This window comes from Ostrinia furnacalis, unplaced genomic scaffold (assembly GCF_004193835.3).
Source record: "Ostrinia furnacalis isolate ACB-3 unplaced genomic scaffold, ASM419383v2 OfSCF2617, whole genome shotgun sequence".
In the NCBI taxonomy this organism is placed as follows: Eukaryota; Metazoa; Arthropoda; class Insecta; order Lepidoptera; family Crambidae; genus Ostrinia; species Ostrinia furnacalis.
In genome coordinates this window covers 289,931-311,788 of record NW_021132856.1, presented here as the reverse complement: position 1 = coordinate 311,788, position 21,858 = coordinate 289,931, and the positions used below count along the sequence as shown (strand labels likewise).

Sequence of the window (21,858 nt, the reverse complement as noted above, 5' to 3'; positions counted from 1 at the left end):
AATAAATAAAGATGTTTACAGAAAACTCCTTTTAAACAAAATATCAATTGATAAACTCCTTTTAAACAAAATATCAATTGATAAAACTTACAGAACGTAAATCAATTACTTTTTAATCATGTGTGTAGTTCTTTCACAAAGATAAATAACTGAATATTGTCTTAATAATCTTCTTTATTTTTCCCATTTGAAATTAAATTACATGACGAATATATCAAAATATATTTATAACGTAAATAAATTGCCCAAAACTGAGGAAACTTATTTCAATACTGCAAAATTAACTGTCATTATTGTATTGTTTAATTAAAAATACACAACTTCAATCTTTAAAGGAACTGAAGAAAATTCATTAAAAGTGGTCCTTCATTTTGGTACAGTAACTGTGGTAAGGTACTTGAAAATAACATAAAAATAAAAAATATCCGTTATATCCGTCAATAATCTCCCAATCTTCATCTCCTGAACAGTTCTCCAAACTAACTTTTTCTTTATCATTTGGGCATCTGTATAAGTATGTTTCCCAAACTGCTGACGTAATTTGTGTATCGGTACATCTAGCACGAAAAACTTTCGACTTCGAATAGTTTGCGAATTCGAATTGCTATCGAAAGTTTTAGTATGAAAACTTGATGTGTAATGGTAGCACGAAACTAATTACGACAATCGAGCTCGTCACTTTACCGTTGTATTCGAAGGCTGGGTATCGAATTGCGTCGAATACGCAAACGATTCGAAGAAGCAAATTGTTCGTGCTAGATGTACTGTATGTATATGCACGTATAGTTCCCAAACTGCCGACTTTATTTGGGTTCCTACATGTATACGTAAGTTTACATCCGTGTATATTTTCCAAATTATCGTCGGTCCGTCTTGCCGACGCCGCGTTTGCCCGCAAACAGATGCTTGGGCATCTTGGTCCCGATAAAGCGGTCGGCCTCTCCTTTGAGACCCATTTTCTTGGTTTTCTTCGCAATCGCCACGTGAGCCATATTCTTGGCTTTTCTCGCCATCTGGGGATCAAAATTTGGGTTACAAGAGTTGCCTGGAACGTTTGAAGGATTCTGATTTCCTAAACTAAATACTGCACAGAGAATGTTAGTTCTCGATGCAAATAGTGCATGTGAATATTATAACGTATACATTTTATCCGATGGGATAACAATACACAATAGCAGTCTACAGTTCCATCTTAGTTAATCACATCAAGTATACACCTTTATCCGTAAGTATACCTTTTATCCCTTATTATACACCCTTATCCCTAAATATATTCATTCCCTTTATTCAATTTAATTTATTCAGAACACCAACAACAAAATACTGTATCATAATTTTGTAATACGATGCGTTATCCCATTTACCCCAAAGTATATCCCTTTATTTATTTGCTTGTCACATGGTAAATACAGGTATTTTATCCCCAAGTATACAATTTTATCCCTAAGTATACATTTCATCCCTAAGTATACCTCTTTATCCCCAAGTATAAAAGTATACTCACAACGCCAGGCTTGACTCCCTGTTCGTCTCGCGCGGGGCGGCTGACGGAACGCGTGCGCGACTCTGATTCCATTCTTGCGCGTTTCGCCGCGACGGCCGATTGCGAGCGCGAGCGTGACCTTGTCTTAGTGAAGTTCGCTTCTTTCGTCTCTGACATGTCCACGCCTGGGGGTGAAATGGGGCGATTAGTAAAATAAAACGAACATTTTACAGCAATTATATTCACTTTTCTGCGATAACCACGACGCGATAATTTGTATTTTTATTTGTTTCAATGAGGGTTTTCGCGAATGAAAAATCCGCCAGATGGCAATACGTAGACGCGAGGTCCAAATGCTGCATGATTGGTTATTTTTGACATGACATTGACAGATATGTCAAAATCCACCAATCACGCAGCAGTCAGACCCCACATCCACTTCCCGCCATCTAGCGGATCTTTCATTCGCGAAAACCCTCATTTCATAGTTTCCGGGTCATCATCATCATCATCTCAGCCATAGGACGCCTTCTGTTGAACATAAGCATCCCCCAATTTTCAACCCCAAGGTTTCGGGGTATATGAAAAAAAAAACACATATTTAACATACGCCTGTGTACTGTTTATAGCACGTCTATTTTTAAAGAATGAATTTATTTACGTCTTATTTAGTCTTACAACAATTAGAGATGTTAAAATGGGTTTGTTCTTGACATGGGTAATGCACGATTACGTATCAATAACACATCATGCGACCATAATGCCTGCTGTAGGCCGCGCTTTGACTGACGCAAGGCACGAGCCTTGCTCAGCTTCGATCGGGCCAAGTAACCATTCATCCTCAAAATCTTTCCTGTTTAAAATATTAGCAAAAAACTTTGATGGTGTTTGGGGCGATATGATGGAGTATTGATGTATAATGTATAGACCAAGTTTCTCCATCACTTCCGTAAGCTTACCGGTGGAGCAGTGAACTGCTTCATGATGCTAGACTCGTCCTTAAGGCTATACAATTATGATCTATAATGTATTGACCGAGTTTCTCCATCTCCTCCCATAGTTTATGTATCGATTGACATTGACCTAAGATCTGGGTACTGGCAGATGACCGTATCCAAGGAAGACAGAGACAAAACAGCTTTTGTCACACTGCTCGGCACTTACTGTTTTACCTACATGCCTTTTGGCCTGAAGAACACGCCATCGACATTAAAGCGGTTGATGGATCTGTTTCGATCACATTCCAGCATACAAGGTATCGGATTGGCGTATCTTGATGATCTATTCATATCCAACACCTACTAAAACGAGCTGGAAGGCCTTCAAAAGGTACTATGTACTGACAGAGTTCCTCCATCTCTTCCCGGAGTTTCCCAGTGGATCTATAGGCCTAGGATGAGCTTTTATTTTACAGATTTTTCGCGATAAGCCCATACGTTTGTCGTCTAAAATCATCGACACGATTTTATCATGGCGATAGAAGACCTGTAATAAAAGGTTATAATTATGTACTCACCAAGTTTCTCCATCTATTCTTTGAGTTTCTTATTGGAGCGGTGACTGCTTAGTCAGGCGAGACTCGTCCTTAAGGCTATACGATTATGAACTATAATGCATTGACCGAGTTTCTCCATCATCTCCCAGTTTGTTTTGATCTTGGACATTGACCTAAGATCGGGGTACTGGCAGATGACCGTATCCAAGGAAGACAGAGAAAAAACAGCTTTTGTCACACTGCTCGGCACTTACCGTCTTACCCGAATGCCTTTTGGCATGAAGAACGCACCTTTCAGCGGTTTAGATCAGGTTCCAGCTTGCAAGGTATCGAACTGGCGTATCTTGATGACCTGTTTATATCCGACAGCAATTCTCACCACCTATAGGCCTGTATAGATGTGCGCCGCGATGAGCTTTTATCGCGCCATTTAATCGATAAGCCCATTCATCTAAAAAATGGCCCGGAGATAAAGGTTCTATGTACTCACCGAGTTTCTCCATCTCTTCCCTGAGTTTCCCGGTGGAGCGGTCGCGGGCGCGAGCGCGGCTTGTACGAGGCATGACGGGTTTGGTGGACTGCTTGGTGAGGCGAGACTCGTCCTTGAGGATCGCCTTCTTGTTGCTGCAATGGAGATGGACACGTTTTATTTGGGACACGGAATATTCTTATCATTAAAGTAAAAAAAGAAGAGGTAAAAAGTGTGAAATACTATACAATTTCCATAAAAAGTAGATTAAAAAAGGGAACGAAAGCAAAAAGTGTGACAAAAAGGTCTCTAGCTTAACATGGGTTGCTAAGTCCAAAAAGACAAAAGCCGGACTCAGTGCTTAATTTGGCCGGAGCCCTAAATGTAGAACATTCATTTGTACATTTAAAACCGTAAATACGTGGTGTTTTCTATCTAATACCAACAAGTTTTGCTTAGTTTGGGACTAGAGGCGCAGTATAAAATGTCCAAGTTTATTTTTGGCTGCTGCTTTCAGTTGAGAAAGTTTGATCATCTGCGAATAGGTCCAAATGCAAAAAGGACGAATTGTGTTTATTACTTTGTTCGTTAACTTTATATTTTTTAAGCAGAACTAGGTAGCAAAATTATTTACAATTAATTTACAGTGAAAATATTTAAGCAAGTTTATATCCGTTATCTAGTACCCATAATACCTAAAATTTTTGCATAGTTTGGGACTAGAGGCACAGTGTAAAATGTCCCAGGATATTTATTTATGATTCCGGGTGAAGCTCGCTTCCACCTTCGGCCTGATCATCAGTTACTATCAGGTGAGATACAAGCCAAAAGCTTCCTCGTTGTGGATAAAAAATAAAGTGTTTGTCTAAAATACGCACCGTATCTGCCTGGCGAGGTCGCGGATCTCCTTCATGGTCTCGTCGAGCTCTATCTTGGGCACGGCGTACATGCCTCCCTCCTCTCGCAATTCCTCCTCTTTCTCTAGCTCGGCCAGTTTCTGGAAATGTAATGAAAGATCGTGAATTGAAGTCTTATCAGAGGCAGTTTTTTCTTTAAAACAAATAAATAATTCTGAAAGATTTAATTAGAAAAATTAAGGGTTTATTATGAAGTTCAACATAGTGGATAACTTGATACTATCTCACAAACACACCGACCGTGTCTCGAGTATTTCCTAATGTTTTAAAATCTGCTATCACTTTGAAGTTTCTATTTGAAAGGGAAGTTTTTTTGGCTCGTTTGTGTTCTAAAAAAAAGGCATTAAAAACCTTTGGGTACGTTACATTACGTTTACCTTTAAAAAATAACCTGGACATTCATTAAATTTTAAAGAAATACATTACTGCAAAATTATTTTTTATCTGTATATTTTCGTAAAACTCTTATATTTATGCTAGCAATTTATCTACACTAATTTATGATTTTTACTAGCTTTCCGCCCGCGGCTTCACCCGCCTGGATTTTTGTCTGTCACAGAAAAACTTTATCGCGCGCGTCCCTGTTTCAAAAACCGGGATAAAAACTATCCTATGTTCTTTCCCGGGACTCAAACTATCTCTATGCCAAATTTCATCAAAATCGGTTGCGAGGTTTAAGCGGGAAAGCGTAACAGACAGACAGACAGACAGACAGACAGACAGACAGAGTTACTTTCGCATTTATAATATTAGTTGGGATTAAGAGGAAAGATTGGATTGTTTGAATAAGCCAGTGATTAGTAGCTAAGATTTGAAAATTCATTCACCATTTAAATCCTAATTTCTACATTATTTCTGATGAACATAGGCGTTACTTCACCAGGGCAGCTAGCACTTGGAATAGTGTTATAGTGAACGATTTAGCACTCACGTCGAAGATATCTGGGTCGATGTAGTCGGCGATGTTGTGTCCCTCCCAGAACTCCGGGATGGGGTCGTGGCGCTCCTCCTCCGCGATGTCCGTGTAGTTCTTTTGCAGGTCTACAATAAAGGGCTTTGGTTATAAAATAAAATAAAAAGTATTTGATTCAGATAACAGAGATCCATAAATGTTAGTAAAAACTTAGGTTAATGTTAGTATCTTATTTCTAAAACAGACCTCATCCTGCTGTTATTGATTGTGGTGAAAATTGTACTAAATATACGCCAATATCGGCACATCCACGGCAAACATACGAATCTGTATGTATTTGACAAGAGAGCGTTTTGAAACGCTTATTTGGTGCAGTTTTTTAATTGAATGTGATTTGCTAGTGCAAATTCGTAAACAGCAGATCCGTATGTTTGCCCTGGATGCGAAGATATTATTTTCAACCTAGTCTATTGCTCGACAAAGGCCTCCTCCAAGGATTTTTACAACGATCCCCCGTTGTCCTGTGCAGGCATCACATCAAGACAATTCCTGCAACCTCCTCCTCAAAGATCGCTTGTGTTACGAGTGGGATCACTAAAATAGTCGAGCGGCAGCAGAGATCGAATCTTCACTCCTGGGATCACGAGTCGGCTAGTCCACAACCTTCAGATTTCAAGTTTGCCGACCTAGTGCATATCCTTGAATGTATTTGACGTGGAAAGAATGTCTTGCATGTCTCGCTGCAACATTCGGCCTCTATGTCAAGCTTGCTATAGGCAAGGATCTACCGGCACGGAACATAGGTTCCGGCCAGTTTACAAATGAGACCAGTGCCATTGAACTACGGGACAAATATGCAAACCACTGGCTTCCCCTATGCATGGGGAGTGTAGGCCAAATCCTTCATTTGCTTCCGGTTAATTAGAGAGGGATCGTGCTGCTGCAGTGAAGACTATTGGACCTTGTGTAGCTTTAAAGGCTCTATCGAAGCCACAATAGCCGAACGGTGAGCTCACTTGTGATACAAGCATATTTAGCTTAGTACGAGGGGCTAACGGGACTATTAGTAATTTGTGTAATAACAAATTACTAATAATAAATAACAAATAATTTATTTCAAACTCATCCAAATTTTGTTAGTAGGGATTAGTAACAATTAAACTAATGAACATAAAAAAGGACGTGCGCTGCTGGATAGTCTTCTCCAAGGATTTCGAGCGACCTTCAACAGGTCGTCGGTTCAGCGACTAGAGCTGTCTACACTACGTCTTTCGGTTCATAAGTACCTACTCAACTACATACAAGAAAACGCAGGAGCGAAGTATTTCAGGATCATCAGCTCGAAGGACCAAAATGTACGGTCTAGTTTAAGATCCAATGTAAACTCACCCAGCACATAGTCGTCTCCTTGCTCAAGCTCTATTTATCTCTCCAGTTTTCTCTTGCGACTCTTTTTCCGCTTACTGCTGACTCATCCGGCTCGAAGGACCAAAAATACTAAGACTAGCTACAAGTTTAAAACAGTAATGTAAACTCACCCAGCACATAGTCGTCTCCCTGCTCAAGTTCTATCTCTCTTTCCAGTTTTTTCTTGCGGCTCTCTTTCTCTATTTGCTGCTATCTGACTCATCCGGCTCGAAGGACCAAAAATACCAAGACTAGCTACAAGTTTAAAACAGTAATGTAAACTCACCCAGCACATAGTCGTCTCCCTGCTCGAGTTCTATCTCTCTCTCCAGTTTTCTCTTGCGGCTCTCTTTCTCTATTTGCTGCTATCTGACTCATCCGGCTCGAAGGACTAAATGGACTAGAACTAGCTGTAAGTTTAAGACAGACAGGAATATAAACTCACCTAGCACATAATCGTCTCCCTGCTCAAGCTTTATCTCTCTCTCCAGCTTTCTCTTGCGGCTCTCTTTCTCCGTTTGCTGCTATCTGACTCATCCGGCTCGAAGGACCAAATAAACTAAGACTATCTACAAGTTTAAAACAGTAATGTAAACTCACCCAGCACATAATCGTCTCCTTGCTCAAGCTCTATCTCCCTTTCCAGTTTTCTCTTGCAGTTCTCTTTCTCTATTTGCTGCTATCTGACTCATCCGGCTCGAAGGACCAAAAAGACTAAGACTAGCTACAAGTTTAAAACAGGAATGTAAGGTCACCCAGCACATAATCGTCTCCTTGCTCAAGCTCTATCTCCCTCTCCAGTTTTCTCTTGCGGCTCTCTTTCTCCGCTTGCTGCTGACTCATCCGGCTCGAAGGACCAAAAATATATGAGCTAGCTTAAAACAATAATGTAACTCACCCAGCACATAATCGTCTCCCTGCTCAAGCTCTATCTCTCTCTCCAATTTTCTCTTGCGGCTCTCTTTCTCCGCTTACTGCTGACTCATCCGGCTCGAAGGACCAAATAAACTAAGACTAGCTACAAGTTTTAAAACAAGAATATAAACTCATCCAGCACATAATCGTCTCCCAGCTCAAGCTCTATCTCTCTCTCCAGTTTTCTCTTGCGGCTCTCTTTCTCCGCTTACTGCTGACTCATCCGGCTCGAAGGACCAAAAATACTAAGACTAGCTACAAGTTTAAAAGATGAATATAAACTCACCCAGCACATAGTCGTCTCCCTGCTCAAGCTCTATCTCTCTCTCCAGTTTTCTCTTGCGGCTTTCTTTCTCAGTTTGCTGCTATCTGACTCATCCGGCTCGAAGGACCAAAAAGACAGACTAGCTACAACTTTAAGGCAGGAATGTAAACTCACCCAGCACATAGTCGTCTCCCTGCTCAAGCTCTATCTCTCTCCAGTTTTCTCTTGCGGCTCTCTTTCTCTATTTGCTGCTATCTGACTCATCCGGCTCGAAGGACCAAAAATATATGAGCTAGCTTAAAACAATAATGTAACTCACCCAGCACATAATCGTCTCCCTGCTCAAGCTCTATCTCTCTCTCCAGTTTTCTCTTGCGGCTCTCTTTCTCCGCTTGCTGTTGCTTCTTGAGCAGGACGGAGGGGGGTATGACGGGGGGACGCGCCTTCCCGTCGCGCGGGGAAGGGACGGCCACGTGGAGGCGGTTGAGGATTCCGTCCACCTTGGTAAATAAATAAGTATTAAAGAATTATACAGGGTGTTACTTTGCATTCTTGCCATATTTACAGAGGTAACTATATTACTGATACTGAACACAAATCCGTAAAAAAATAATGCCCGAAAATTTTATTTTTTAATCTTGAATATTTTATTTTATCGACAATCTGTTAAACACATCACTAATTATCGTAACGCATGCACATCACTTGTTGGCGATGGTGATGAAGACTTTTTTACTTTTTATTGTATTTTTAAATATCTATTGCAATCTATTGTCTTTAAAATGTCTTTTTGACACTTTTGTAAAAAACTGAGAAATCCATCAATCACAAATCACGTTATAAATAATACAAAAATGACTGAAGTGTATTCAAACAACGAATAATTTATGAAAATGGTGCTTGGAGTGTCTGCAAGACGTCTTAGACGACATGCTTGATGACGTACCCATAGCGTTACACCAAATGCTCTACTACCAGCAGGATGGTGCTTCCCCACAATAAGGACGTCAAGTGCGCGAATAATACGTTTGGTGAACAGTGGATTGGACGAGGGGGTCCAGTAGCTTGGCCACCACGACCCTCGGACCTAACACCAATGGACTAAGAGTGACTTGAAACGACTGGTATGCGCAGAAGAGATAAACAGTGTAAACGTGTTACATGAAAGGATTGTTTCAGCGAAACTGTGAGACAAAACGTTTATGTGTTGTGAAAACTAAAGCGAAATACCAACGCTTCGCCGTGCTAGACTGTGCCTTCATCAGAACGGAGGACACTTTGAACATTTGCTTCGCAGTACGTAAACTTTGTAAGTAGGAACTTATAAATAAATAATTAATTGTGAATAAGGTGATTTCATTTCATACTTAATTTATTAATTTGCAAAAATAGGGAACAATGTTATAAATTAATTAAAACCCTAATAACACTGGTCAACAAAAAATCAAAATGAAAATGGTGCCGAGATTCTGTTGATAGTTTATTATTAGGTGTGTATCAGTAATAATAAAAATATTTTTCTTTTTTTTTTCCTACGTGCAGTTTTGGATCTACCGTCAGTTTTAAAATTTAGCTTTAATCGGTACTTTGGTTGCACAGTTTGTAGTGTTATTGGTACATTTTTATAAATGCATTTATTTTAATATCATGTCTACATTGCCAAGAAGTTGTCTCAATAATCAAAATGTATTTTTGTTACATTTGTGGTGTGTAAACAGTTAAAAAGTTGAAAAATTCAGGCAATATTTTATTAAAAGTGCTTATTTTTCTTACTTTAAGTCGGAAATTGTGGTTGTATTCAAGTCGTGGATACCCAAAATTGTTTGTATAATCTGCTGTGAACACTTAAGGCCATGTTACAACGGTCAAAGAAGCCGTAACATGAAGTTCAGAGTGGAGAAAGTGAGGAAAGATAAAAAAAAAATCCTAGTTTGAGCATATATTTTTTTTTAAATTAATTTATTAAGTAATTTTTAATGGTCTATTAAATCAAGATACTGATTTCTTAAGTTCGATGGACTATTTGGAACGATTTGCATAGATTTTGTTAATTAAAATTACAAATTTTTTTTCGGAAATCTCTAGCCCAGTAACTACTCTGAAATTGTGAGACATGCCTTAAAAACTCAGGATGTCATAATTTTCATCAAAGAGCACTACCTCCACAGTCATCTTGACCAATTCCCAGAGAATCTTGGGTCACTATAGCATGCTATAGCTAAGAATAGGGAGAGCGATGCTATCAAGACCTAAAAACCATTGGAAGAGAGGTACCAAGGCAGATGGGATCGGTATATGATGGCTGATTACACCTGGAGGATGTAACGTGATAGTTCCATTACACCTCATTCACAAAAGTCGTGGAAAATAAAGTTTTTAAGCATTTAAAAATATTATAAACGCTGATTTTGGTCAAATTTTGTATTTTTCTATACACGTCAAAATCTAGAAAACCACACGTAGGAAATCAACAAATTTGCTACTAAAGCAACCAGCAAAAGGTCCTCAACCAAAAAATGTATACAGTTCCTTGGCACCAAAACCACTGTTGACCAGTGTAATTATTACGTATTTTTGACGGTCATAAGCCCGTAAAGTAGAAAGGAAAATCTGAAATCAACTGAAGAGTATTTTAAAATAATTATTATGACTGGATAAAAAGGCTGGTACCCAGAGCCATAAAACATCACAGATTAATAAGAACTAGGCCACGCCCACTAGGTTTATTCCAATTGCACCTGTAGAACGTGCAAGACAAAATTGGTTTATTCCAATTTATACTGAAAAACCAAATTTACTAAAAACTTAGTGTACTTTCTTTATGGGAGTCTCTTGTTTATCTTATATAATAGGTATTGTTCCCTACTTTTATCTCTGTGAATATGGCAAGAATGCAAAGTAACACGGTGTATATGTGTTAATTAATAATTATTAAAAGTGCTACAGTTCTGGGGACGGAATTCATACAAAATGTCCCATTGTTATTTATAGCATTTAAGAGTTGCATCTTAAACGGCCTAGTACCTAAGTAAACTCCGACAAAATTTACTTCGACGTTACGTTACTCCGGGCTCAAAAACTGAACTCCGACAAACGTTACTTCGACATTACGTTACTCCGACACTACTGAATATCGACATGACTTTACTTCGACACTACACTACTTAGAAAAAGGCAAATATCCTTTGTCGGAGTAGTGTAGTGTCGAAGTAAAGTCATGTCGATATTCAGTAGTGTCGGAGTAACGTAATGTCGAAGTCGTTCTGTCTCCTTCCTAAAGTTGCTGTGCCCTAACTGGGTCCACATTGTATAACTGCCTAAATTGTAAGACCTAAAATGTGAATGCTAATGTGGTTATGCAAAATAAACTATTGAGTATTGAGTAAGTAACGTTTGTCGGAGTTCAGTTTTAGAGCCGTAAGCTTGAAATATGGGTATCGTAAAAAATACAAAAGATTGTTTTTTCGTGCAATGAACTAGTTGAAACTATTAGTCGATTAACTTCTTTTTAACCAAAGGACGTCTACTCTGGACAAAGCTCACTCAAAGACTTCTACAACGATTGGTCCTGCGAATTACCAAGGGGCATACCTTGTTAAACTGCACTGATTCCTTTAAAATCCTTAGACAATGAACTAGTTTAGTTCTATCTTTAGCTCGCGAAGTAGCTTATCTTCTTAGCCCAAATTATTTGTTAATTGACTATTTCACTGGTTACCTCGCAAACTTCAAAGCTTCTATATCAACGAACTAGTTCATTCTTTAGCTCGCGAACTAGTTCATTCTTTAGCTCGAAAACTAGTTTATTCTTTAGCTCGCGAACTAGCTCACCTTCTTAGTCCGCATCTTCTCGGTGACGCGGTGTCCCAACAGCCGCTCGCAGGCTTCGATCTTGACCTCCTGCACGCCTTCCTCCGTTAGAGTGGACATTCGCATTACTGGCACGATGGATAGCTCCGAGTTCGAGTCCGCGCTGCGACAAAATGGAGAAACTTTATGTGTGACAGGGGATCAAATGAAACATGAATTATAACTTAATGAGTGTATAAATTTTCTTCTTGAATCACAGTTCACGCTATAAATAAAGTTAATTTTCCTTCGGATTAGAGCCACCACCACGAGCTGTCAAACGAAACAGATTCATATGTCAGGATTTCACTGTTTTATTATTATTACTAGCGGCCGCCCGCGACTTCGTACGCGTGGATCCCGTTTTACCCCCTTAGGGGTGGAGTTTCGTAAAATCCTTTCTTAGCGGATGCCTACGTCATAACATCTACCTGCATGCCAGGGAGATAGGGAGGGTGAGAGAGGGATACCGAAAGTGGGAGGGAGAGGGAAGGAGAGGGGAGGAGAGGGGAGGAGAGAGGGTGGAGGTAGAGAGGGTGGGAGGGGGAGAGAGTGAAAAACAGAGAGTAAGAGAGAGGGAGTGAGTGGCTTGTTGCTGAAAGAGCAAGAGATAAAGAGAGAGAGAGGGAGGGAAAGGGGGAGAGAGGGAGAAAGGGGAATCAGAGGGAGGGAGACAGTGTGCCTTATTGCTGAGAGAGGGAAAGAGGAGAGAGAAAGAAGGATATGTAAGGAGAGGGGGAGAAAGTGAAAGAGGGGGAGGGGGAGAGAGAGGCAGCGATAGGGAGGGAGAGAGATAGGTAGAGAGTGAGGGAGAGAGAGAGCAACAGATAGAGGGAGAAAGAGGGATAGAAAGAGGGAGGGAGAGAGGGAAAGACGTAGCGAGAGAAGGAGATTGTGTGCCAATGTTTGGTGCAGCTGTAAAGAAGAGATGGCAGCAAGCGGTTCGAGCACTCACTTGACAACATTCCCCTTGGCACAGGTCCTCTCCAGCTCCTCAATGAGCGCTCTCTTGGCCGGCTGCAGCTGCTCGGGCGTCACCACGTCCGACTTGTTCATGACCACGATCAGCGGCTTGTTGCTGAACAGTGGCTTTATGCTCTCGAACAGGGATATCTGGAAGAAAGAGTTTAAATAATGTTCATTGACAACTTTTATCCTTTAACGGGCTGTATGAAAGAAATCACTCCTAGCGATGTGACCGCCTAAATAGGCTAGTTTCCTAAAAAACTTTTAGTCTGGCAATTATATCATCAAAAAATATTAGACACATATAGGTATTTTTATTTGTCGATCAAACAAGTACTTCCGAAGTTCAGCGTGACGTCACAAAGTGCTACACTTTTAAGCATTCCTTGACGTTACGAACCTCTCCTTTGAACTTTGGTAAGCTTTATCTCTTTCAATTTTCATTAGTTCGAAATAATGAAAAAATACGTGTCACTTTTTAATATCTAATTTGTTAAATTCATAGTCAATTACAGGCATAGAGCATAACTGATTAGGTGTCTGCGATAAAAAAGTAGAAATTATTATCTCTCAACAATAGACATGGGTAATCCTCAATGCTCTGCGTGTTGCCGTTTAAAGACTTCTAAAAAGGAACCCTTAGAAGCAGTTTCTAAGTTATTTTTTTTGGTATGCTTATACTATTGTGAAATAGAAGTTTTGTACTTGACATGGGTAATGCACGATTACGTATTGATATCATATCATGCGACCATAATGTCAAGGTTACTGTAGGCCACGCTTTGACTGATGCAAAGCAACAAGCTTTGCTCAGCTTCGATCGGGCCAGACTTATTTATTAAAACTCACTATTAGTAGATCAAGATAACTGTGTCTATTCCCGCAACAGAACTCATACTCCCACTAAAAAAATCCTAATCCATCAAATCTGTTCCCATTCCGATATAAACTATTCCCGTTCCAACGCACCTGTTCATGTTTCAACATAACTATTCCAATTCCAAAATAGCTATGCCAATAATTCCAACATAACTATTCCAATTCCAACATAGCTATTCCAATTCCGACAACTATTCAAATTCCAACATGACTATTCCAATTCCAACATGACTATTCCAATTCCAACATAGCTATATCAATTCCAACACATTCCTCTATCATACCTGCTCTTCAATGCTGTGTCCGCACTGCTCGGAGGGGTCTATGAAGTACAGCACCGCGGCCCTCAGATATTGTTCCCGCTCCAACACACCTGTCCCGCCCCAACACACCTGTCCCGCCCCAACACACCTGTCCCGCCCCAACACACCTGTTCCGCCCCAACACAGCTGCTATCTCACCTGCTCTTCAATACTGTGCCCGCACTGCTCGGAGGGGTCTATGAAGTACAGCACAGCGGCCCTAAGATGCCTGGCGTGTCTCAAACCTGCTCCCTTCTTGACACACTTATCCCTACTCGAACTAAAACTATTCCTGTCTTAACACATCTGTTCCTATTTCAACAAAGATTTGCTCCTGAAACATCAAAACTGTTCCCGTCCTAACACACTAGTTCCTATTCTAACAATGCTCTGTTCCTAATCCATCAAACATGTTCCCGTATCAACATAAGCTGTTCCCCTTCTAACACACTTGTTCTTATTCCAACGCAAACTGTTCCCGCTCTAACACACCTGTTCTTATTCCAATACAAACTGTTCCCCTTCTAACACACTTGTTCTTATTCCAATACAAACTGTTCCCGCTCTAACACACTTGTTCTTATTCCAATACAAACTGTTCCCGTTTTAACACACTTGTTCTTATTCGAACACAAACTGTTCCCGTTTTAACACACTTGTTCTTATTCCAACACAAACTGTTCCCGCTACAACACACCTGTTCTTATTCAGACACAAACTGTTCCCGCCCCAACACACCTGTTCTTATTCAGACACAAACTGTTCCTGCTCCAACACATCTGTTCCCGCCCCAACACAGCTGCTATCTCACCTGCTCCTCAATACTGTGCCCGCACTGCTCGGAGGGATCTATGAAGTACAGCACCGCGGCCCTCAGATGCCTGGCGTATCTCAAACCTGCTCCCTTCTTGACACACTTATCCTTACTCGAACTAAAACTACTCCTGTCTTAACACATCTGTTCCTATTTCAACAAAGATTTGCTCCTAAAACATCAAAACTGTTCCCGTCCTAACACACTAGTTCCTATTCTAACAATGCTCTGTTCCTAATCCATCAAACATGTTCCCGTATCAACATAAGCTGTTCCCACTCTAACACACTTGTTCTTATTCCAACACAAACTGTTCCCGCTACAACACACCTGTTCTTATTCCAATACAAACTGTTCCCCTTCTGACACACTGTTCTTATTCCAATACAAACTGTTCCCGTTTTAACACACTTGTTCTTATTCCAACACAAACTGTTCCCGCTACAACACACCTGTTCTTATTCAGACACAAACTGTTCCCGCCCCAACACACCTGTTCTTATTCAGACACAAACTGTTCCTGCTCCAACACATCTGTTCCCGCCCCAACACAGCTGCTATCTCACCTGCTCTTCAATGCTGTGTCCGCACTGCTCGGAGGGGTCTATGAAGTAGAGCACAGCGGCCCTCAGATGCGCGAGCGCGGTCACGGCTTGCATCTCGATCACGTTGCGCTCCTCTAGCGGGTGATCCAGGATGCCTGGAGTGTCTATCACCTGGACAAATAAATATTATTATTATTATTTATTCAACAACACATCTTTACACAAACAAGTAATATAAGGTGTTAAAATGCACCCTTAAATAAGACTAAAGTCCGGTCGCCGAGCAGATAGAATTTCGTTCAATGACCCCAAGCTAACCATCCTTATTACTCGCGCGTAATTATATTGCTGTCGCGCTCGCACACCACTGCGGCCGCCCGTCGCAAAGTCGCGACGGATCTTGTAATGTGACATGCAATACACAATTTGAATTTGTATACATAGATAGATACTTTAGATACCTAGCTAGTACATTCCCCAAATGAGACAAATAAAGTTTACATCAAGTTTAAAGCTGTGGCATCTTATTTTCAGGCGTTATTTTGCAACGAAATTTGCTTTTGACTGTACAATCATTTTAAACTCTTTTTAAGGGCACACTCATACAAATCAATAGTAAAAGTTCTTAATAAATGCAATACAACTTAAATCTTACCTGCCATCTCAGATACTTGTAGTCAGTGTGTCCCACGTACAAACTCTTTGTCGTGAACGCGTATGGTTGCACTTCTACGTCCGCTCGCGTGATCTAAAAATAAAAGTGCTTTTTAATTAAAGACTAATTGCGAAAAGTATAAACCTTTGTATAGAACTTGTGAGGTAGTTTGTTTTTTGTACTGATATTTCAGACACTTTCTCGTTTGTACTGGTACTATAGAGGTATTTTGTCATTTGTACCGGTACTATAAAGGTATTTTCTCATTTTTACTGGTACAGGGGTATTTTCTAATTTATACTGGTACTATAGAGGTATTTTGCCGATTGTACTGGTACCATAGAAGTATTTTCTCATTTGTACTGGTACAATCAATGGACTTTGTCGTTTTTACCAATATCATAGAGGTACTTTGTCATTTATTTAAATGACTCTTCTTTCTACTTTTCCATTCTAACGAGCTAAAATGTTTGTACTTGACATGGGTAATGCACGGTTGCGTATTGATAACACACCGTGCGACCATAATGTCAAGGTTTCTGTAGGCCGCGCTTTGACTGACAGAAAGCATTGGCTAATGTCAGCTTCGATCGGGCCAGAATAGGCTAGTTTCATAAAAAATTTTTTTTTGTCCGTAATTTAAAAAAAATATTGGACACGTATATTTTTAATTGTCAACCACATAAAACAAAGTTATGCTGCGTTCAAGTACCGCGCGACGTCACAAAGTACTGCACTTTTAAGCACTTCTTGATGTCACTGGCCACTATTTTTGACCTTTAGCACGCTTTATCTCTTTCAATTTTCAATAGTTTGGAAAAGTGAAAAATAGGTGTCGAGTATTATTTGATAAGTTAACCGACGGACTAATTTAAACTCTTGCTTTTTTACCCAGGAAACATCCCTATTGTGTATTGTTTCTAAACTCACCTTGTTAATGAAACTGGACTTTCCTACGTTGGGGAATCCACAGATGATGATGGTGCGAGTGTAGGGATCGATCGACGGCAGACGGGCTAAATGTTGCCTGACCTGTAGACAATGAAGGCTTTATAGTTTCATTGCTATAGCTGGTCTGACTCTGGTAAATAAGTAAATTGGAGAGTAGTAGTAAGTAGACTAACACCCGTATTCACAAACATTACTATGAGGTCTCACAGTGCGTGTGGACGCTCAGTGTTCCAAAAATCTACTCATATACAATAGGCTAGTTTCCTAAATAAATTTTTTTAGTCCGTCAATTTTATAATAAAAAAATATTGGACACATATTTTTAATTGTCAATCAAACAAATAATTACAAAGTTATAGTGCATTGAAGTTCCGCGCGACGTCATAAAGTGCTGCACTTTTACGCACTCACGTCACGGGCCTTTTCTTTAGAACTTTAGCACGCTTTATCTCTTTACATTTTCATTAGTTTTAAAAAGTGAAAAATACGTGTCGAGTAGTTTTTGTTAAGCTAACTGACGGACTAATTAAAACTCTGGCTTTCTTACTTAGGAAACATCCCTATACTTGAGTGGTGGAGTGACACACACGAACCAATCACAGCGCTCTATTCAACGATGTGCGTTCAACTTCGCATAGCTGCTGCTTCACTTAAGCAAGCATAATTTGTGAATACAGGTGCAAATGATCATGATGATGATGATGATGTAGTAATATAGACATATATTATACCTACACGGTTTTATTGATAAATATAAGTAGTTAGAGCAATGGGACTCAATACACGACAGACTGCTTGTGACCATAAATGTACTTGACATGGGTAATGCACGATTACGTATCGATAACACATCGTGCGACCATAATGTCAAGCCTGCTGTAGGCCGCGCTTTGACTGACGCAAGGCACGAGCCATGCTCAGCTTCGATCGGGCCAGTGTGGTTTATTATGTTCAGAAATAAAGTAGAATTCTAATGGTGAAAGATTTTTTCTAATCGGTCTAGTAGTTTAAATTAAAGCACATAAAAAAACTCATTTATTTTTGCAGATAAGCTTTTAAAAATGACTTTTACTCAGTACAAAAAAAACATTCAAAATTCAAAATCTTGCCTCTTTATAAACTAGCACCCATATTCACAAACATTACTATGAGGTCTCACAGTGCGCGTGGGCAAACGGGCTTACACATGAACCAATCACAGAGCTTTATTCTTGTGAATATGGGTGTAAATGTCTGTGTTAAACTACCTTTAAGCTGTATGTTTTCCAAAAGAGAATAAGACGCTCATTCACCATCATAAAAATCAAAATAATCCCATGAAACGCCTCTAAAACTATACAACAAAATAAAAACAATATCGTACCTGTTCCAAATAGCTCAGGTTGGCCGACTGTCTCTTCATGATGGTTGCCATGCGGCCCAACGCGGCTCGCTTGAGCTGCTTGCACCGGTATAAAGAGTCCCCGTACTTGAGTAGGCGGACGTAGTCTTTGGCCACACTGGAATGAGACACGAGGCAAGTTATTAATGAAATGAAATTAAATATATTTATTTGCTTCAATCTTGAGTAATACAGTAAGGCCTAATTCACACGAGAGCTTTTTTAACGTCCGTTAAAAAAGCGTTCAAATAGAACATAATATGCATACCCAAGCCTATTCCCAACGCTCTGCGTTGAAAATGCAACACTGCTCGATAAAAAAGCGTCGCGTTTTAAAAGCGCCGACGTGTGAACACGTACTTGGGTATGCATATGTTCNAAAAAGCGTTCAAATAGAACATAATATGCATACCCAAGCCTATTCCCAACGCTCTGCGTTGAAAATGCAACACTGCTCGATAAAAAAGCGTCGCGTTTTAAAAGCGCCGACGTGTGAACACGTACTTGGGTATGCATATGTTCTATTTGAACGCTTTTTTAACGGACGTTAAAAAAGCTCTCGTGTGAATTAGGCCTAAGGTGTTCTTAAAATGGTTTGTTCCTCAAAATCTACTTATATAAAAGCATGCAAACATTTTACATAATAATTTTATAATATATAATATTCAATTTAATACGTTTAAGTATAGTAAATGAACTTAACCTTATAAATAAACTATGCTAGCTTTCCGCCCGCGTAGAATTTTGTCTGTCACAGAAAAACTTTATCGCGCGCGTCTCTGTTTCAAAAACCGGGATAAAAACTATCCTATGTCTTTTCCCGGGACTCAAACTATCTCTATGCCAAAAGACAATGCCGGAAATTGGCGTCTTTTTTTTTTCGCGCGGCCATCGACCAAACCTTGTTTTTTGATTACAAAATAGTGTAATAAACCAAACTTACTATGACATGTATACCTCTAAACTCAGTCTGAACTGAGTTACGAGCATTAGAAGTTTGATGATTTTACATACTAGATTTGCTTTTTGCGCGCAAGTTTTGTATGAAATTGCAACAAAATAGTGACATTGTATGTGTAAACAAACAATACCATCCATTAAAGGCTCCTGACATCAGTGTGGAGCAGAATCGGCGCAATAAAAAAATAGCGGAATATTTTGTTGCAATTTCTTACAAAACTTGCGCGCAAAAAGCAAATCTAGTATGTAAAATCATCAAACTTCTAATGCTCGTAACTCAGTTCAGACTGAGTTTAGAGGTATACATGTCATAGTAAGTTTGGTTTATTACACTATTTTGTAATCAAAAAACAAGGTTTGGTCGATGGCCGCGCGAAAAAAAAAAGACGCCACCTTCCATTCAAAATCTGGCATTGCCATTTCATCAAAATCGGTTCAGTGGTTTAGGCGTGAAAGAGAGACAGACAGACAGACATACAGACAGACAGTTACTTTCGCATTTATAATATTAGTATAGATGAATAAAAAGAAAATAATAATATCTTATTGATTGTCCTGTTAAATAAATTAAAAAAACTAATTTTCTGTTTGGTCCAAAGGTTTACTGGAAAAGGAAATTCATTCATTTTATTCAATTTATTATGATTAACTGTAATTGTATAACATAACATCTGAAAACAGTTAAAATAATGCAATTTAACTGTTTTGCTGCAATAGTATAACACAATGATGAAATAGTTGTACTTTATTTCTATTTATTATGATTTTTTACCCACTTTATTATCTATCTATACTTATAATAAATCTGTAGAGATGTCAATTCTGTACATGAAATATATTTTCAAAATAACTATCAGGGGGTGATTAGTGATCGATACTGATGCCAAAAATGCAATCAGTAAAATTTTTTCAGTCTGTATGTTCCTTATAGAAACAAAAACTACTCGAAGGATTTTAACGAAACTTGGTACAATTATTCTTCATACTCCTGGGCAGGTTATAATAGTATACTTAGGAATTCCCACGGGAACAGACGGAAAAGTTAGACGCTTGAAATTTGGCATGCAGGTACCTTAGTAAACTTAAAGCTTAGTTACAACAGGATATTGCAAAATTCCCACGGGAACGGGAGTTAGCAGGAAAAAACATTTGTATGAAAAAATCTAAGCCGCGTAAGATAGATGAAGGGGGTAAAAGGGGATCCACGCGTACGAAGTCGCGGGCGGCCGCTAGTTTAACATTAAAACTCTCTCTGTAACATCTCTGTATAACAGGTGGATGATGTTTCCTATGTATAAGTTTACTTTATATTTTACTAAATTAAAATACAACTACACAGGCAGAGGTGACCTTGGCAGAATCATATAACAACACAGTGGCAAGAAACGCACACTCATTGCTGTTAATATAAAAAAGAAGTGTTTTTTTATCATAAAAAGATTTATTGTCTTTGAACCATAATAATACATAGGTACTTACTTGTCTATAAGATGGCGGGCTGTGTTTAGCTGTCCTAGACCAAGTTTGTAGTGGTCTTTGTCGTACAGTACATTCATCAAATCTGCGTAGAAGGGATGGACATCGTCTAATTTTGGGAACTCCTGAAATTATTGAATTTTAAAGAAATTAATATATTTTTTTGTAATTTGAGAGAGAGAGAGAGAGTTTTATTATTTAATTACTCCCAAAGTAAATAATTGGGTGTTGTTAAACTTGTAAATAATCCACCACAAGATTGAATGTACATCTGTGTTCAAGTATGTTACATAAATATTGTGCAATTCTCTCTTGTATTAAAAAGTTCACATTTTTGATTGTTATTAAATATTAATTTTCAAGAAAAGTAGTACGTAAGTTTATTAAAGCTTAGTTTCACAGGATTCAAAAATATACCATGCATTTAAATAAATTGAATAAGTCTGTAGTCACACATTTACTAAAATGTGAAATAGAAAATTTAAAATACGGTAGAGTTTATTATTTAACAACATTAAATTCAATAAACTTAAAGATTGCAGCTAGATAGGTACGTCCTTGAAGTAAAAAACAGCCACAAACCTGTATAATCCGTGATAACCTATCGTGGAAATTTTGTTGCGTAAATTTAACTTTGCGCATATAAAACGCGCGTATCCTTGAAATTTTGTAGTGCTTGTGTACTACTGTAGGAGTTTTCCGTTGTGTTTTGGACAATATTATGTCTATAAAGTCCTGAAAAATAAAATAAACATGACACGTTAGGTTAGGAGTTTCATTTTGGATTGTTTTCCAGTTATATGATGTATTTTATTTAAAGATTATTTTTTACCTTTGCCGTAGGGACTACAGCTATCTTTTTAAAGTTGTACAAACTCATTTTGATTTATTTTCACTACTTTTTGTTGAAAATTTGCTCCCACACGAGAGCATCACGTAAACACGTGTTTGAAAAGAATGAGACGTCAATGATGACAGTGACAGTTAGGAACAGAGTTAGGAAGGTGTCTCAGGCATGTGTAATCATAATCGAAAAACCGGTTTTTAATCTCTTACAATTTGAAATACATAAACTGGAATTTTGAGGTATTATGAACACCACACCACCTCCATGAACTGTTATTCGAAAATTCTTGGAAAACTTCTGATTTCTGCTAGTTTTAAGTTTTTCAGTTAAAAATTTTAAGTTTTTCATCATTTTGGTACTTTTTCCTTT

General features: G+C 38.9%; 1 protein-coding gene and 3 non-coding genes across 4 annotated transcripts; all 4 read right to left on the bottom strand.

The window, feature by feature from the left end:
- Positions 1-644: 644 nt before the first annotated feature.
- Non1 (nucleolar GTP-binding protein 1) lies at positions 645-21,615 on the bottom strand. The gene is made up of 15 exons (XM_028309142.1): positions 21,475-21,615; positions 21,225-21,377; positions 20,646-20,767; positions 18,189-18,324; positions 16,805-16,906; positions 15,875-15,967; positions 15,241-15,390; positions 12,669-12,826; positions 11,696-11,837; positions 8,184-8,364; positions 5,296-5,405; positions 4,326-4,444; positions 3,469-3,602; positions 1,505-1,668; positions 645-1,013 (listed from the first exon to the last, which is right to left on the bottom strand). Exons 1-15 carry the CDS (start codon positions 21,520-21,522, stop codon positions 858-860), a joined length of 1,968 nt encoding a protein of 655 aa, XP_028164943.1. The 5' UTR covers positions 21,523-21,615; the 3' UTR covers positions 645-857.
- On the bottom strand, positions 13,377-13,510 carry LOC114356069 (small nucleolar RNA SNORA16B/SNORA16A family). The gene has a single exon (XR_003656161.1). It is a non-coding gene; the product is annotated as a small nucleolar RNA SNORA16B/SNORA16A family (small nucleolar RNA).
- LOC114356068 (small nucleolar RNA SNORA16B/SNORA16A family) lies at positions 16,343-16,475 on the bottom strand. Its single transcript, XR_003656160.1, has one exon. It is a non-coding gene; the product is annotated as a small nucleolar RNA SNORA16B/SNORA16A family (small nucleolar RNA).
- LOC114356071 (small nucleolar RNA SNORA16B/SNORA16A family) lies at positions 17,631-17,763 on the bottom strand. The gene has a single exon (XR_003656162.1). It is a non-coding gene; the product is annotated as a small nucleolar RNA SNORA16B/SNORA16A family (small nucleolar RNA).
- Positions 21,616-21,858: the final 243 nt, after the last annotated feature.